The sequence below is a fragment of the Marmota marmota genome, unplaced genomic scaffold (genome assembly GCF_001458135.2).
Source record: "Marmota marmota marmota unplaced genomic scaffold, marMar, whole genome shotgun sequence".
In the NCBI taxonomy this organism is placed as follows: domain Eukaryota; kingdom Metazoa; phylum Chordata; class Mammalia; order Rodentia; family Sciuridae; genus Marmota; species Marmota marmota.
Genome location: NW_026000153.1, coordinates 5,456,160 through 5,471,230, shown reverse-complemented (window position 1 = coordinate 5,471,230; position 15,071 = coordinate 5,456,160). Strand labels below are relative to the sequence as shown.

The following is a 15,071-nucleotide window of genomic DNA, read 5'->3' as shown; positions in this document are numbered from 1 at the left end:
ATTTTTTTTTTTTTTTTTTTTTTTTTTTTTTTTTTTTTGTGCCCAGCCTGGTCTCTGCTCAACTCATTCAGGTCTCTGTACTAGAGCAACAACAACAAAAAACTCTGATCAAAGTGAAAAGAAATGCCTCTTCAGGGCAAGAAGAGGAGCGGAGGGGCTGAGGAAAGAGGAGAAGTAAGAGGAGGGGGAACAAAGACGGGCAGAAATGCGAACGGGCTGGGGGGGGGGAGAAAAAGAAGAAGAGGAGGAGGAGGAGGATGAAGTCTCATGAACAGAAAGCAGTAGGGGCAAAAAAAAAATCTCTAAAATCAAGAAAAAGAAAATAAAATTAAAAACAAACCTCATGGACATCACTGAGGCTGAATTCCCTCCTGAGGTGCAGAACATGAGCGCTCTGGAATGAGTGTGTGTAGAATTTGAGCCAAAGCTTAACTAGCTTGAGTGAGTCATATCCTTCCCATTTGATTCCAGGCCAAGTGATGATGTAATGCTCTGGCCCTTCTTTAGCGCCTAGCTCTGGCTCTCTCCCTCCAGCTCGCTAGCTCTCTTTCTCCTGGGCTCGCCCTCCTCCCCCTTCTCCTTTTTAGCTCAGTGCTGGTGAAGTCACCATTTAAATCTGGCAGAACTGAAGCAAAAACTTCAATGTAACCAAAACAGCCCCAGGCCGAGTTCCAGGCTCAGGGAGCCTTCGCGGTGCAATTGCCCTTAGAAACGGGTAAACAGAGGAGGAAACAGTGCCGCCTCAGGATGGTCTGACAGCTGCCATCAGAGAGCTCAGGGAGGGACCCTGGGGTGTGCAGCCAGGGGTCCAATGGTCCTGATAAAATAATAATAATAATAATGAAAAGTTGATTTTTTTAAGTGCCCCTGACTTTGCAAAAGGGGAAATAACAAGGAAGAAGCATGTAGAGATGGGAAGCAGGGAGTGAGCACAGGTTGGAAGAACCTAGAATGAAAAGACCAGGTGACAGGGTTTCCGTGGCCGAGGGCCCTTTTTTCCTGGAGCGGGATGGGATTTTCTGTTGCCGAATGCCAACCATCTCCCCTCCAGAGACTCCTTTGCATCTGACCTCCCTGTCAGCAAGGGCAAAACCACTTCTGCTCCAAACACGCGCCTGTGTCTGGAGCCATCAAGGACTGTGAAAATCACAGCCATTTCTGTGCTGGCCCATGCTGGCTGCCGTCTGATGGGTTAAAGCAAAAGAACCTTAGCTACAAAATACCTCCCTGCCTTTTTGAGACCAGTGGGCTGCTCTCAGGTGAACTATCCAAACAGGGGATCCAAACAGGTCCCTCTTCCAAATGAGGCAGGCCACCCTTTTTCTTGCTGCAGGAGTGCGCGGGGGGCGGGTGGGGCTGTCCGTGAGTCTAGAGAGGGTACAGGGAGAACAAATAGTATGTGTGTCTCTTTTTTAATTACAGAGGTTGGAAAAACAGCCTGGGGAGGCAGGGGGGAGTCAAATCTTATCCTTCACAAATGTCAGTGAAGCCCGTTTAATTGCTTCACACTTCCTAGACCTGGTTGGGACACTTATCGGCTTTGTTAGCAAGGCTTTTTAACCCATCTCCACTCAGCTTTCTATTTCCCCTTGCCCTTCATGCCTCTTTCAAAAAGAAAAAAAAAAACTGAAAAAGGGAAATTCACGAGAATTTCTTTCTTTTCTTTTTTTTTAACCACAAAAGCAGAAGAAAGGCATTAAGCTGCATTTTTTTTTCTCCCCCTCAAACATGATCACAGCTTTTCTACAATCTGTTGCCCCTAATCGCTTTTGTGGTCAGGGAATCAGGTAAGTGATACAAAAGTTCATCTCTATGCACACTGCAGAGGAGAGTGGATCTTGCCTTCCCAACTCTGGTTTTGGAGAAATCTCGGCTTATTAAACCTATCTGCTGTTGGGGCTCAGGGTTGTTCCAGTGAATCCCTTGGAATTTAAATCAGCTTCCGGGACCATCTCTGTACTCAGGATGAAGGGTTAAAAAGCAAGATTTGTCCAACAGTCTGCATGACCCCTGGGGGCTGTGGCAGGAAGAGCTTTCTCCTGCAGACTGCCCTCTGGCATGACATCCTCAATTGATGCTGATGCCACAGTGGCTCCCAGTGACACCTTTATCAAGGCAGGCAGCTCTGAATTAGAGGTGATCAGCCATAATTACAGCTGGCGCCACTGAAGCCTGTGGCCTGACAGCAGCGAATGTGGTTGTTATAAAGTTTGGTCCACCATGTCAGTGGCCTGTATAACTCATTTACGTCTGACTCGCCAAGCAGCCATTGATTTTTCTTCTGCTGCAGGGAATAAATAAAACAAAATTTTCAATAGCTCCTACAAGCCTTTACACTTCAAGGCAGGTTGACAAGATTTTACATAAACGACTTTCTTGTTTTAAAGAAGCTATGAACCATGTTGGGTAGCAATGAGGAATTTTATTCTCCCTGTTTCACTCCCCCACCCCACCACAATTTCCTCCCTTCACCTTAGTTTTCATATTTAAATGTTTCTTTATGCTATTATTATAGATATACCAAAATGGATATGTGTAGAAGTTTCCAGATTTCTATCTTCCTACGAACTCAATGTGGGAAAATGCTCTCTCTAAGACTTTTCTTATACAATATCACAAGGACTGGGTGAAGTTGCCAGATAAAAGACCCCTGAGGTTTTTTGGTGAGGTAGATCCTGTGCAAAAGGGATCTTGTGCTAGAGTAAAGATTATACAGAGGCAACTGTTCTGGGCCTTCCCTGGAAAGCAGCAAGGATGGTAGCTTTGGCTGAAGTCAGGCACAGCCCTCTGGTGAGGCCCATGAACATCAGGGTCATGAGGAGGAAGGGACCTAGAGTTGCACCGGGGACCAACATGCCGCTGAGCAGTGGGTCTGGTGTTCTGGAGCCCAAACTCCAAGGACCAGGAGATGCCTGACTGTATCTGAGGAGAATGATGCCATTAAGCCACCAGGTCCTCAAGAAATGTGACTGACACTGTGGACTGATGACAGCGCATTGACAGACTGGTAAAACTTCAGCAGAGTGCTGGCCAGAATTGAAATCGACTTCAGAGTTGAAAGGGGTCTGAACAGTTCCATTTTCACTTCATGGAACTGTTGGTTGGAAAGTCAGATCCCCTCCTGCCCTTCCAAATCAAGCATTATCACTGGCTGTTAGGTGTCTCCTCACTTGAAAAGAAACCCTGCTTTCCCCATTTTCCTTCCTGTGAGCAGCTAATGATAGGGAATATCCTGTTCCCAAAAGGAAATTCCCCTCCAACTCAAGCGCTTCCTTTTTTGCCCATATGGCCCTCGGGTGGCCTTGTCCACCCTCCTCCTCCCCGCCCTTCCTCATGCAAGCTGCTCCCCTGAAGAAGGGGTGCTTTGCAGATAGGAGTCCCTAAGATGCTAGATCCTAGTGGGAGCCTTTGGAGAAGGAGCCCCAGGCCACAGGCTGGGCCTCCGGATTAGCTGGCTGGCTCAGGAATGCTTACAACACCCTCCTCTGCAGAGCTGTCATCCTTGGGGAGAGGGTGGCGGGTACCGCGCAGCTGTTCCGTGTAACTCACTCATGGACTCCCAGCTCCTGATGACACGTTTGGCTCCAAAGAGGTGGAAACCTCTGAGATTCGAGCTCGGAGTTCAAAATGCTTTTGGACTCTCTCCAAAACAACACGACAGAAAAGGCACAACTGGAATTGCAGAGACTGAAAAGCGCAATAGCCGATAAAAGTAAACTCCATGTGCCTGGGGTGAATTTCTGAACACCTTATGGACACAGCCAACAGAGGACACAATAAAGACCCTTCCTAGGGAGGGCTGGGGGTTTTGTTTTTTGGATTTTTTTTTTTTTAGCTTTGCATTTATTTTTTTCAGGGAAAGGCATATCATCTTCTCTCTGACAGTGTTTTTAAAATTTAACCCACGATTCCTACAGTCCCAGGGGAGTTTGAGGGGCCAGATAATTTCAGAGTTAAATAAGCTATAATGACTATCACATGTACCCAGCCATAAACCTAGTATTAAAAATTATTCAGAAAAAAAGTGGCATCTCTTCCTTTTTTAATTTACAATAAGCATCCAGGTGGTTTGCGAAGGCCTCCTCTGCAAATTGCTTCCAGCGAACCTTCCGGTCACAGACCACTGCACACCCACATGGTGTCATTCAACATTCCCTTCGACTTGGGTGTCCCATGTTTTCACAGTGGACAGGGGCTGAGGGGCTGTCTGCAGCATGCATCCTAGGCCCTGTGCAAGCAGGATTAGCTGGCTGAGATCACTGGGCCTGCGAAAGCCAGCTCCAGGCACGACCAGGGAGAGAGTAAGAGAGGCATCTGTCCTTGGTTATTCTTCTCTTATACTTACCGCATATCCAACAGCCCAACCTTGCACCAAGTACCCTCAGGCAACTTGCTGGCCTTTCCTGTGTCAAAAGGTATTTGTAATGCACCAGAGAGGCAAGGCTGAATGGGTCTCAGACAAGGAAAGAATCTCTAATGATGGAAGCATCCAGGAGAGCCTCAGGAATAGGTATTGGAAGGTCATGACAGCCTTTTGATTAGCTCTCAAATATCATCACTGATTCTGCCTACACATAGCTGCTTTGTTTTCTTCTGATTTCTATTCTATCCTTACAATGTGTATGTCATTATATCTATCATAGCATCTGAAAGGTACTGATACTTGCTGAACATCTGTCAAATAAACAAATGAGAAATGAATGAATGAATATACTCTTCAGTCCAGGTATTATCCTTTTCACAATCTCCTCGCTGGACCCCCAGGCTTGGTAGGAGTGCCCATTTTGGTCATCCTGGACCAGATTGAGTGCCAGCAACAAGCCAGTTATGGAAAGCACCAATTCTAGTACTTGTCTTCCCTGCAGCCATGACTTCTTCGGGGCTGAAACTAGGCTTATTCATCTTCAGAACCTCAAACTGAGCAAGAACCTGGCTCACACGCAGTAGGTCCTCAAGAAATGTGACTGACACTGGACTGATGACAGCAAGGCTCCTCAACCTTTTCTGGAGATTGTCCCTCCTGAAAGTTCTTGTTCCCTTTTGCATTCCTGCTCACACTTCACATTTTTTAAGATCTGGAATCTAGAAGACCTAGAATCTAAAACTCCAGAACCCTGAGCTACTGAGTGGCCTTTTCCATGCTGCACTGTCCCTTTTCCTCTCGAGACTTTAATTTCTTCTTACTCCCATTTTCCTGTATCTACATGGTAAGGATGCCAGAAGGAGCTCCCCAAGGTTTGCCTCAGAGCAGCTGACACTAAACTACTGTCACCAGTGTCCTCCATGAAGCATCCAGGGGAACTGAAACTTGAGGTGACAGGGACAGGAGATGGTGCTGCTCACATGGTTACTGAGGCATCCTAAGGAAAGAGAGACCTTCTCATGCTTAAACAAATGGTGGTGTGAGTCCTACTCAGAGTCCCTATGATCCAGGGTTGGGACTTCAGGAGCAACTAAAAAAAAAAAAAAAAAAAAAAAACCTAAAAAACTTTTGCAGGCAGCATGTTATGCAGGGTCAAAGCCTGCTGATGCTGTCACTGCACTGAATTCGTGTTTAAGTGTTGAGCAGAGCCAAGGCAGGGCATAGGAGTTGATCAGGACTGGCTCAGAGCACTCCTGCCGGGGAGAGTTGGGCAGCAGATGAAGCAAGAAGAAGGTCTCTAGGGCAGGCTTGGTGGGGCACCTGGTTAAGGGAAGTAATCTAACAAATGCCCACTTCCCACTTGAACCAAATACAGTGACTGTGTCAGTCTGGGTGACAGCAAGGAAGGTACCGACCATGCACTGCTAAGCAAGCACTCACTCTGCAGCAGGGTGGCCACTGTCCAGCCCTGAGAGTGGAGGAGTGAGCTCCCCCTTGACTGTCGGGCTGTAGGGGCCTCATTGGCAACTCCTTGTCCAGGCCCTGGTTGGTGAGGACTCATTTGCTCCAGATATGCAGGAGCTCTGGTGGGCTCCATAACGTCATAGTAGGTTCTATTCTGAGCCCGTTGAGGGAAGAGGCCATGCCCCACAGATCTGGACTTCTTGGAAATGTTATCTTTCATCAACCTTTCTTTTTTCTCAATTGCATATCCTTTAGATTTCCGTTCTATTTTTTCCCACTGTATTTGTTGTTTGTGAAGAACATCAAAATTATGGCCTTTTCTGTCCTGTCTGCGAGGACATATGGAAAATGACATCTTTTCTTTGTATCCTAAGATAAACATATGATATGATCCTTAGTTATTATGAGCTGAGGTTTGAATAAAAGTTGTCTGACGTGCAATCAGGGGTGTGATCACAAAACCTCACCTCAATGTTTGGTACCAATGTACTACTAGCTCCTTTGATAATCCAGGCATAACTCATGACCTGGTTAAACTGTGTGTCCAGAAGCAACCAATGAAATAGGCACAGTAGGCAGGATGGGAATGTATAGAGGGGATCCACTAAACATCATGATTGTGATCAGAGATTTTCCAAGAGATGAGGTTGAAATAGAGGCAGAGAGGAATGGAAGCTTTTATGGAATAACATCCAAAAGTAACAAATGCAGGGATGTGGGTGTAGCTCAGTGGTAGAGCTCTTGTTTAGCAAGCATAAGGCCTGGGTTCAATCCCCAGCACTTGGGGGGAAAATGTGAGAAATGTAGAGGGTTGCTTAGCTCAGGCAAGAAGCTGACCTTACCTGGCTTGGCCACCTCCCTTCCACTCCTGAAAATCTCACCGAAGCCACACTTTGAACCAGCTCTGCAAACTTAATGCCTGAAGTTCTCCATGTACCCTACACTGCTGTATCTGAGGCTCCCCTTTTCTTGATGAATCTCCCCCTTTTATGTGGACGCAAATGTGTGGCTTTCAGAACCTGTCATTTACTAAACATTTTTTGTTCTTTTTCTGGAAAAGCAGTCCATGAAGACTTTCAAAAATCAGTGGAAAATGTTACCTCTTTGCACATTATCAATTCAAAACACTTGGGTGTCTTCTTTCTGAAAAATCTCTCCCAGTTCCCCCAAATATTTTGCAATTGCACATAAAGGCCTTCCCAGAAAGATTATCGTGGTCACTTGGTAGCAGTAAAGGATTGGTTCCAGGACCCCTGTGGATACCAAACTCCAAGGATGCTCAAGTAAGTCCTTTTTATAAAATGGCAGAGTATTTGCATATAACCCACGTAATCCTGTTGTACACTGTATGACTGATCTGAATGATAGTCCTTCAAATATACTCTGCTCCCTGTTTTAATTGTTGGGCATTTTTTTTTACATGGAAAAAAAATCTACAAACGTAAGAATGAGTTTGAAGAGGGTTTTGATGGTATTAGAAATGAAAGGGAAGGCTTCACTGTGGAATTATGTTTGTGGTTTCATTTCTTTTCACGTGGTTTCTAGCGGCAGGGCTCTGCGTATTTAATAACTGACCTTCCCTTACACCAAGAAGGGAAGTCCACCAGCACTGATTCATTAAAAGGGTCTCTGCAAGGAGAATTAGCCCTCCAACATGTTTGCCTGGAGGGAATGGGATTTTTTTTTTTTTAACCCTAAACATGAAGCTCTTGGGCTTTCCAAATGAAATTATCTATGTTTTTATTAACCGGGCCCCTGAGTTAAAAAGTTGGTTTTGATAAGGGAGAATAAATGAAAGAGAAAACTGCTGACATAATATTTTGGTTTCCAAACCCACTTCCACATTCTACTGTCCCTCTCAGGCCTGTACATGACTGTGGTTTCTGTATTTACACCAGAATCCTGGACCAAAAGGTGCAGTTAATCCTGCCTTACGCTGAAATTCGCTTCTAAAAACTTTAAGAAAACGATCCTAATGACTCTTTCATCTGCACTAATATGTTTCTGTCTTTCTAGAAGTTTAGTACTGTGTGATTTATAAATAATTTAGTTTTGTACTCTCCATTTCCATGAGAGGGAAAGGGTTATTATAATGTTCAAGGGGTTTCTTTAAGTTTGGGAGTAAAAGAGTTTAAATGTCTCATGCATTACAATGAATGGGGAATTCCTCTGACTTTAACAGAAATAGGAAGGAAAGTGACATTTGAGCACAGTCTGGGTTATTTCAGTGCCCTAATGCCCTTCCTTTTGTTGTTTTCTGAGATGGACTCCCAATATATTGCCCAGACTGGCCTTGAACTTCTGGCCTCAAAAGATCTTCCAGCCACAGTCTCCCTTTCGGAGTAGCTGGGAACACAGGCATGTATCATTGTGCTGGCTCTAAATCCTTTCTTTTAGTGTCCATGAAAACCAGAAAGCATGCTCTTAAGCTGGTATTAGAACATAGGTTTCTTGAGCAACAAGCATCCCTGAGAATCTAATGAAAGCATAAGCCTGGGACTCCAGGTTTATTACCTCCCAGTGTGAGCTAGGGTGTGGTTTAGTGATAGAGCTCCCATTTAGCATGGAATCCCCAGCATGAAAAGAGACAAAAACCACATTGTCATTGCCTTAAGTTTCTAGATAAGCTCTTTCACAGGCAAAGAAGAGCACAAATCGATCTCAATACCTTGAAGACTGATCCCCCAGCCTGGAACACTGACCAGGAGATATAGACCTTTCTTCTAGCTCAGTGGTTCTCAGATTTGGTATGTCTAAGAATCTCTGGGGAACAGATTAAAATACAAGTTTCCAGGTATTTTCTCATAGATTTTATAGTAAAAGTGGGCCCCAAGGATGTGTAATTTTAAGCAAAACCCTACAGGGATTTTGATATCTGATTTAATGATCTGTACATCACACTAAGGAAGATTGAATTCTACGTGGTCATTGATGGTCAAAGACATTTTTATAAATAGGGGTTGGGGATGTCACTTAGGGATAGAATACTTGTCTAACACCCATTAGGCCCTGGATTTTATCCTTATCAACACACACACACACACACACACAGGGAAATTTTCTAAATAACTTGAAGTGAATAAAAGAAGATAAATACATAAAAATGTGTATTTTCCCTGCTATTTAGATGTTAAAGGAGATTGTCCTTAACCTCCCATTTCTTAAGGTAATATATAGTAATCTATCCTAAAATGAATGATCCTTTAAAAACTGGCTACAAAGGCTTTTCCAAAACAGGATGCCTACTGTGGCTGGAAAGAAAACACGCATGTTCACAGTAACATAACACCCACCTACATGGTTTATGGAATTGTGGTCTCCAGGACCCTGATAAGATTAGAGTTTCCTGACCTGTGGCTAGTTCTGCAAGGCACTTCTCTTCTGTTTACTATCAAAGTCTCCAGATGTTTATTTTGCAATGTCCCTCATCTTCTAATGTGATAATCACAGGGAGGCTGATGTGGGGAGGGGCAGGGAGGAATATTAGTGTTCCTGGGGAGTCTGCTGTGGGGCAGTCCACACACCTTGGGCGTAACTGGGTTATTTTCTGGACCTGTAGATCATCAGTGGTGACCACGGTTCTGGATCAGAGTCCTGTGCAGGGCTCCCTTCTCGGGGGTCTTTTACCCATCATTCTCCCCCAAGGAAGTTAAAAACATTCCTCAAAATTTTTGAACTATTAGCCTTGTCAAGTGCCGTTGCACTTGAGAGGAGAAAATGCCAGTCTATCCACACCCCAAAACCAGAGAGATGGATAAAAGGGAGTGAGGATCACCATGCATGAGCCATCAAGGCTGCATCCATGGCTAAGTGGGAATTAAGTCTGAATTGCAATGATCCTCGTGTTTGATCAATTCTTTGTTATATTGATGTTGTCATAGGAACACAGAAACAACTATTGAAATGGTTACCACACCCACAGGCATAGGGAGCAGAAATGGTGGAAAACCTTGGTAAGCCCGGCACAGTGGCAAGTGCCTATAATCCCACTGGCTTGGGAGGCTGAGGCAGGAGGATTGAGAGTTCAAAGCCAGCCTCAACAACTTAGAGAGGCCCTAAGCAACTTAATGAGACCTTGGCTCTAAATAAAATAAAATGTGAAAAATGGCTGGTGGCTCAGTGGTTAAGAACCTCTAGGTTCAATCCCAGTTACCAAAACAAACAAACAAAACCTTGATAGATGCTGAATGTCTGGGAAAATAATAACAGCAACAGCAATAATAATAATGATAATGATAATAATAATAATAATTATTATTATTATTCAATAATCCATATGTAGATATGGAAGAGAAAACATTCAGAGAAAACACTGAGTAGCAATGTTCCAAGCAGTAAATGCCATGCACATGAAAGACAATGGTTCTGACAAAAGCCTACAGCATTTCTTTGGTTGGTCCCATCCTTCTAGTCTGTTCTGACACTTGTCGAAGCTCCCCACATCCTTTTCTTCAGGGAAGCCTCGCATTGGCAGAAGAGGCACACCTCCAAGACTTGGAGAATGAAGAGAGATGAATCTTTATTCAAATCTCTAAATGAAAGAGTTTTGGGGCTGTAATCCTTTTTAAAGTTCTGAATACTTTTAGAAATAAAAAATATAGAATTGGAAGATGATTACCTTTTCCAATTGATGGGGACAAATGTCCTTGGTGTTGACTTCTTATGGCAAGCCTAGAGCCTTCTGTGTCTTAAATGTGAATTGTCATCGTGTGAATGGGTGTAGACGAGTGCTTTATTTCAAACTGAAATAGTGCCCACAAGGCCCAGTTGCTTAAGGTAGCACAATTTTGCAAGGTTAGGTGATTCTGAGCCTAAGAGGCCCTTAACTCACTCTGGGGCCCCTCCATCTTGATTGGTTAACGTTTCTGTTGTTTTAACAAAGACATTTGTTAATAGTCTTTGATGTCTCTCTGTCTGGCAAACCTCAGCTAAACCCAGATCCTCTGGTCTCCCCTTTCACTACTTCTCTCTCTATTTCCTGACACCCTTTTTGTTCTTAATTGGCTTCAAGTCATCTCAAAAGATTTTAGCCAATAAAAACACATCTGCCTTATTACAAGGCTGAGAGTCTAAGGAAAGTCAAAGCTATACAGTCATCTACTGGCCCGTGGGACACCAGGTTAGAAGATGGCAAAGGGAGTATTTTGGCAGGAAGATAACACTGAGATCTTGGTTCTGTTTCAGAGACACAACTGAAAACAAAATAAGCAAGGTGTCAGAATTATAATGGGTGAAAAGAGAAGGTAAGTGAATAAGCAAAAAAAAAAATAAATAAAAATAAAAGGTTTCAGTGATGATTGCTAGGAAGAACATGAGAGTTCTGGGAACAACATAGGATTTTAGATTGAGGACTCGGGAAATCTTCTCCAATGAGAACATTTTTACCTAAGAAGTGCTAGGGAGAAGACACCAGTGTAGATACAGGGAAAAGGTATGCAGAGAGAAGAGCCTGGAAAAGTGGGGGCCAGAAAGAGTATGGTGTGTTGCTGCAATGAAAGAAAGGTGGTCGAGGAAGGAAGGAAGAGAAAGATAACCTGGAGAGACAGAGGCTTCTTGCAGAGACACACCACTGGAAAGTCAAAAGAAGTGAATGACATGGTCTGATTTTTATTTTAAGGAAACTGCATCAACTGCCATGTAGAGAATGGATGGTTGCAGAGGAAGCATTCAAGTTTGAGGAACAGTTGATTTTGCAATAGCCTAGATGAGTAGTTATAGAGGCCCACACGAGGCTGGTTGCAGAAGATGTGGGTGAGGACAGAGCCGGGCTAGACTGCAGCAGTGGAGACAGGAATTTCTGTGGAGCAAGGAGAAAGGACCAAGGATGACTCTGTGTTTTGACATCACCGAGTGCAAAAACGTTGTTTTGAATAACGGTGATGGAGAAGACCAGAATTATAGATGATTTGGGAGGGCCAAGAGTTTTGCTGGAGGCATATTAAATTTGAGATGCCTATTAGACATACAGATGGAGAAATCAGGAAGGCAGATGGGTTGGAACATCTGAGCTCAGCAGGGCGGTCAGGGCTGGAGACATCCACTGGGAATCAATTCTGATGGACTGTCTTTAACGCCATAAACTGGGCGCGTCTCAGGACTGAGTCATGCAGGATGCTTCCAGTAAGAGGTGGGCAGAGGAGAATTAGCCAGTAAGGTGGGAGAAGAACCAGGAAGGGGCCAGGAGAGAGTCCTGAGAGTCAGTTGCCAGGACCACGATTACCTACAGTAACTAGAAGCCTGAATTTGTTAGAAACCAACAATTCCATCATCAGGTGGCTCTGACCTGCCCCAGAAAAAGATAAGATGTCTTATATTCAGTTCCTTGCACTTCCAGAAAGAAACTCTTATAATGCAGAAAAATTGAAGATTTCATTTGCAAGCAGCAAAAGATAAGGTGCTCACTAAAAACAAAAACAACCCAGCTGTGCGTGGTGGCACACACCTGTAATCCCCAGTGGCTCAGGAGGAGGCTGAGGCAGGAGGCTAGTGAGTTCAAAACCAGCCTCAGCAAAAGCAAGGCACTAAGCAACTCAGTGAGACTCTGTCTTTAAGTAAAATTCAAAACAGGGCTGGGGATGTGGCTCAGTGGTTGAGTGCCCCTGAGTTCAATCCTGGGTACCAACAAAACAAAACAAACAAATAAACAAAACATTCTATGTGGGGCCAAAAGCTTTTAGATTCTCCTTTCCAAGCTCCTTTTTCCTGTGTTATCATTGTCCTAGGGGAAGTTAAAACACTGCTCTGACACCTAAATAAAGATATGCAGTTTTTATTAGCAAGAGATAAACTTGATGTCAGTAAAGATTCTGCTTTATCCATTACCACCTCGAGACCTGGCAAAACAATAAAATTAAAATCACCCATGGGCATTGGATGGGAGACCTTTGGTTTCTATGGCTAGGGAGCAAGATGAAAAAGAAAATTGTAAAGCATGTTTCACAAACAATAAACTTTATTAATGTGTGTGATTTTAGTACTTCTACGCTGTTTCTCATTTTAAGATGGTCCCAGGGAGGTTTGGGGAATGTGGGCTTCCCACCAGGTCCTCAAAGCTGCTTTCTGAGAGTAGACAACAGGGGTAGACCTTTTCTAGAATCTTCTCCATCTGTGAGAACAGGTATCCTGAGGCAGATGTTAAAATGGAAAGGACCTTTTGGAAAGAATGATAATAGACATTGTATGAGACCCAGGATGCTCTGGGTAAGATAAATGAAGAGATCTGAGAAATTCACCACTCTGAATTTCAAAAAACAAATAATGAATTTTAAAATTTAAAAGCTAAATCATAGATGTTTATGAAAATCCTTATATTGTTCCAGGTAAATCCAAAGTTTACTCAACAGTCATGGCATTGGGCTTAAGTAAAACCATCCCTCCCCTGAAGATGACCTGTGCTGACTTGGGAAAGCAAGACAGGTGAGGGGTGTGAGTGTGGCGGGTGGTGGGGGGTGGTTGTCGCTGGAATCCAGGGAGCCTGGTAACCCGTGAGGCCAAATGCTCCAAGGGGAAAGAACTGAAAGAAGTCCCCCAAATTTCAAATTACCTTGTTGACACTCCTTCATAGAACATTTAGAGTGTAAACCTATGGAAGTTCAAAAGTGGTTTTGAAATTTGTTGGACTAGGATGATTGGAACTTTTTCATTCATTATGGCACGGTATACAAATCCTGTTTTTTTTTTTCCTTTTCTTTTCTTTTTTTTCTTTTGTGGTCCTGGGGATGGAAATTAGGGTCTAGCTTCACTTCCAGCCCCTAGTTAAATACACGTAACACACAGTTTAACACTTGTTTTGCAGGTGGAAAAAACTGAGGTGCCAAGAAGTTGAATCACTTGCTCAAAATTACCCCAGGGCCCCTTGTACCGGTTTCTGAGCTCTTTCTATTCTACTCAAGAGCTCTGGGATCTCTGAAGAGTATGTGTGTCTCTCTGTATGGTATAAGTGTGTGTGTGTGTGTGTGTTTGTGTCTGTGTCCCATCCAATGATCTCCCTGAATTCACTCTAGTTTTCAGGCTCTGGGGAGTGGCGTGGTTCCCTGATGTGTCAGCCACAGGTTCAGGGCATGTCCTGTGAACCAGGTCAAGATGGCCATCTCTGTCAATCAGAGTTTATCAGAGCTTATTTCATTGTATGTTATTAAGTGCACTCGTGGTTTTGTAACTAAATAACTGCATTAGGAACACAGCATTTTTCCTGCAGTTCTCTACAACATCCTGGATCTGTTTTCACAAGAGGAGGAAGAGCAGCAGGGTCTCTGGCTTGATACTACCAACTTACAGGACTGAAAACCAAGCTGTCGCCTCCTCCCGCCGTGTTTCACATGGCTGCTGAAGTCAGAAAGGTGGTCTGACTTGGTCAAGAGTGCATAATTATTAACTAGATCCTAGATCCTGTGTCTTTGAATCTAGTATTTTTTCCCATCACACAACTGTTCTCCTTGTCTGATGTCCTAGATGTGTGTTTTGTTTGGGGAAGTGTTTTTTAAACTTGGTTGGCTAGATTGATTAGAACTTTTCTATTTTTTCATTCATTACAGTAAAATACACAAATCCTTTTATTTCTTTTAGGTGCTAAAATGGTAATTAGGGTCTAGCTCTACCTCCAGCCCCTAGTAAAATACACATAATATACAATTTAAAATTTTAACCTTTTAAGTTTATAGTTCAGTGACATTAAGGCATGCTGGAACTTTTGAAGTAGGAAAGAATAAAAAAAGCACCATAATAATTGTAAGAAAAATATAAATTAATTAGTAAATTCTTACTAAATGTCAAGCAATGTGCTAAGAACTAATATGTACTCTCACTAAATTCTGAAAATAAATCTGGTTTCTATTCTTATCATTCTTTTACAAATAAGGATATAAAAGTTCAGACAGGTTAAGCAACTTGCCCAAGGTCACAGAGCTGGCATGTGCCAGAGTCAGATTCAGACAGTTAATTGATGTGTTTAGACTCTAATCCACCACACCTTCTTGCTTTTTCTTTGAAACCATTAAATAAAACAAAACCCTGAAAAGCTCAATACTTTCTTGGTTTTTCTGTCCATTTTTTTCTTTTCTTTTTTTGTTCTTGTTTTACTTTGTAATATTTGGTTTTCCTTATTTTTTTGCCTGGTTTTAACCTTTACATATTGATGGGCAACCGAGCAACCCAAGTCTTAGCAGAATTTTAGAAGAGGAAGTTGAGGCAACAAAAAAGATCAAAAGTCCCTTGCTTCCCCCCAATCAATTAGAATCAGTCTTTT

At 43.2% G+C, this 15,071-nt stretch overlaps 1 protein-coding gene across 9 annotated transcripts in view; it reads right to left on the bottom strand.

Annotated features, from left to right (window-relative positions):
• Positions 1–15,071, bottom strand: part of Creb5 (cAMP responsive element binding protein 5) — a 401,653-nt gene that overhangs the window by 140,435 nt on the left and 246,147 nt on the right. Inside the window, exon 4 of one of the 9 annotated variants that reach the window (XM_048786394.1) lies at positions 341–371. The exons of 7 other annotated variants lie outside the window; for them this stretch is intronic. In XM_048786394.1, coding sequence (XP_048642351.1) covers positions 341–351 — 11 coding nt within the window. In that variant the 5' untranslated portion in view covers positions 352–371. Of the gene's footprint in view, positions 1–340; positions 393–15,071 lie in introns of all 9 variants that reach the window. One more of the 9 variants, XM_048786393.1, reaches the window with a different exon arrangement.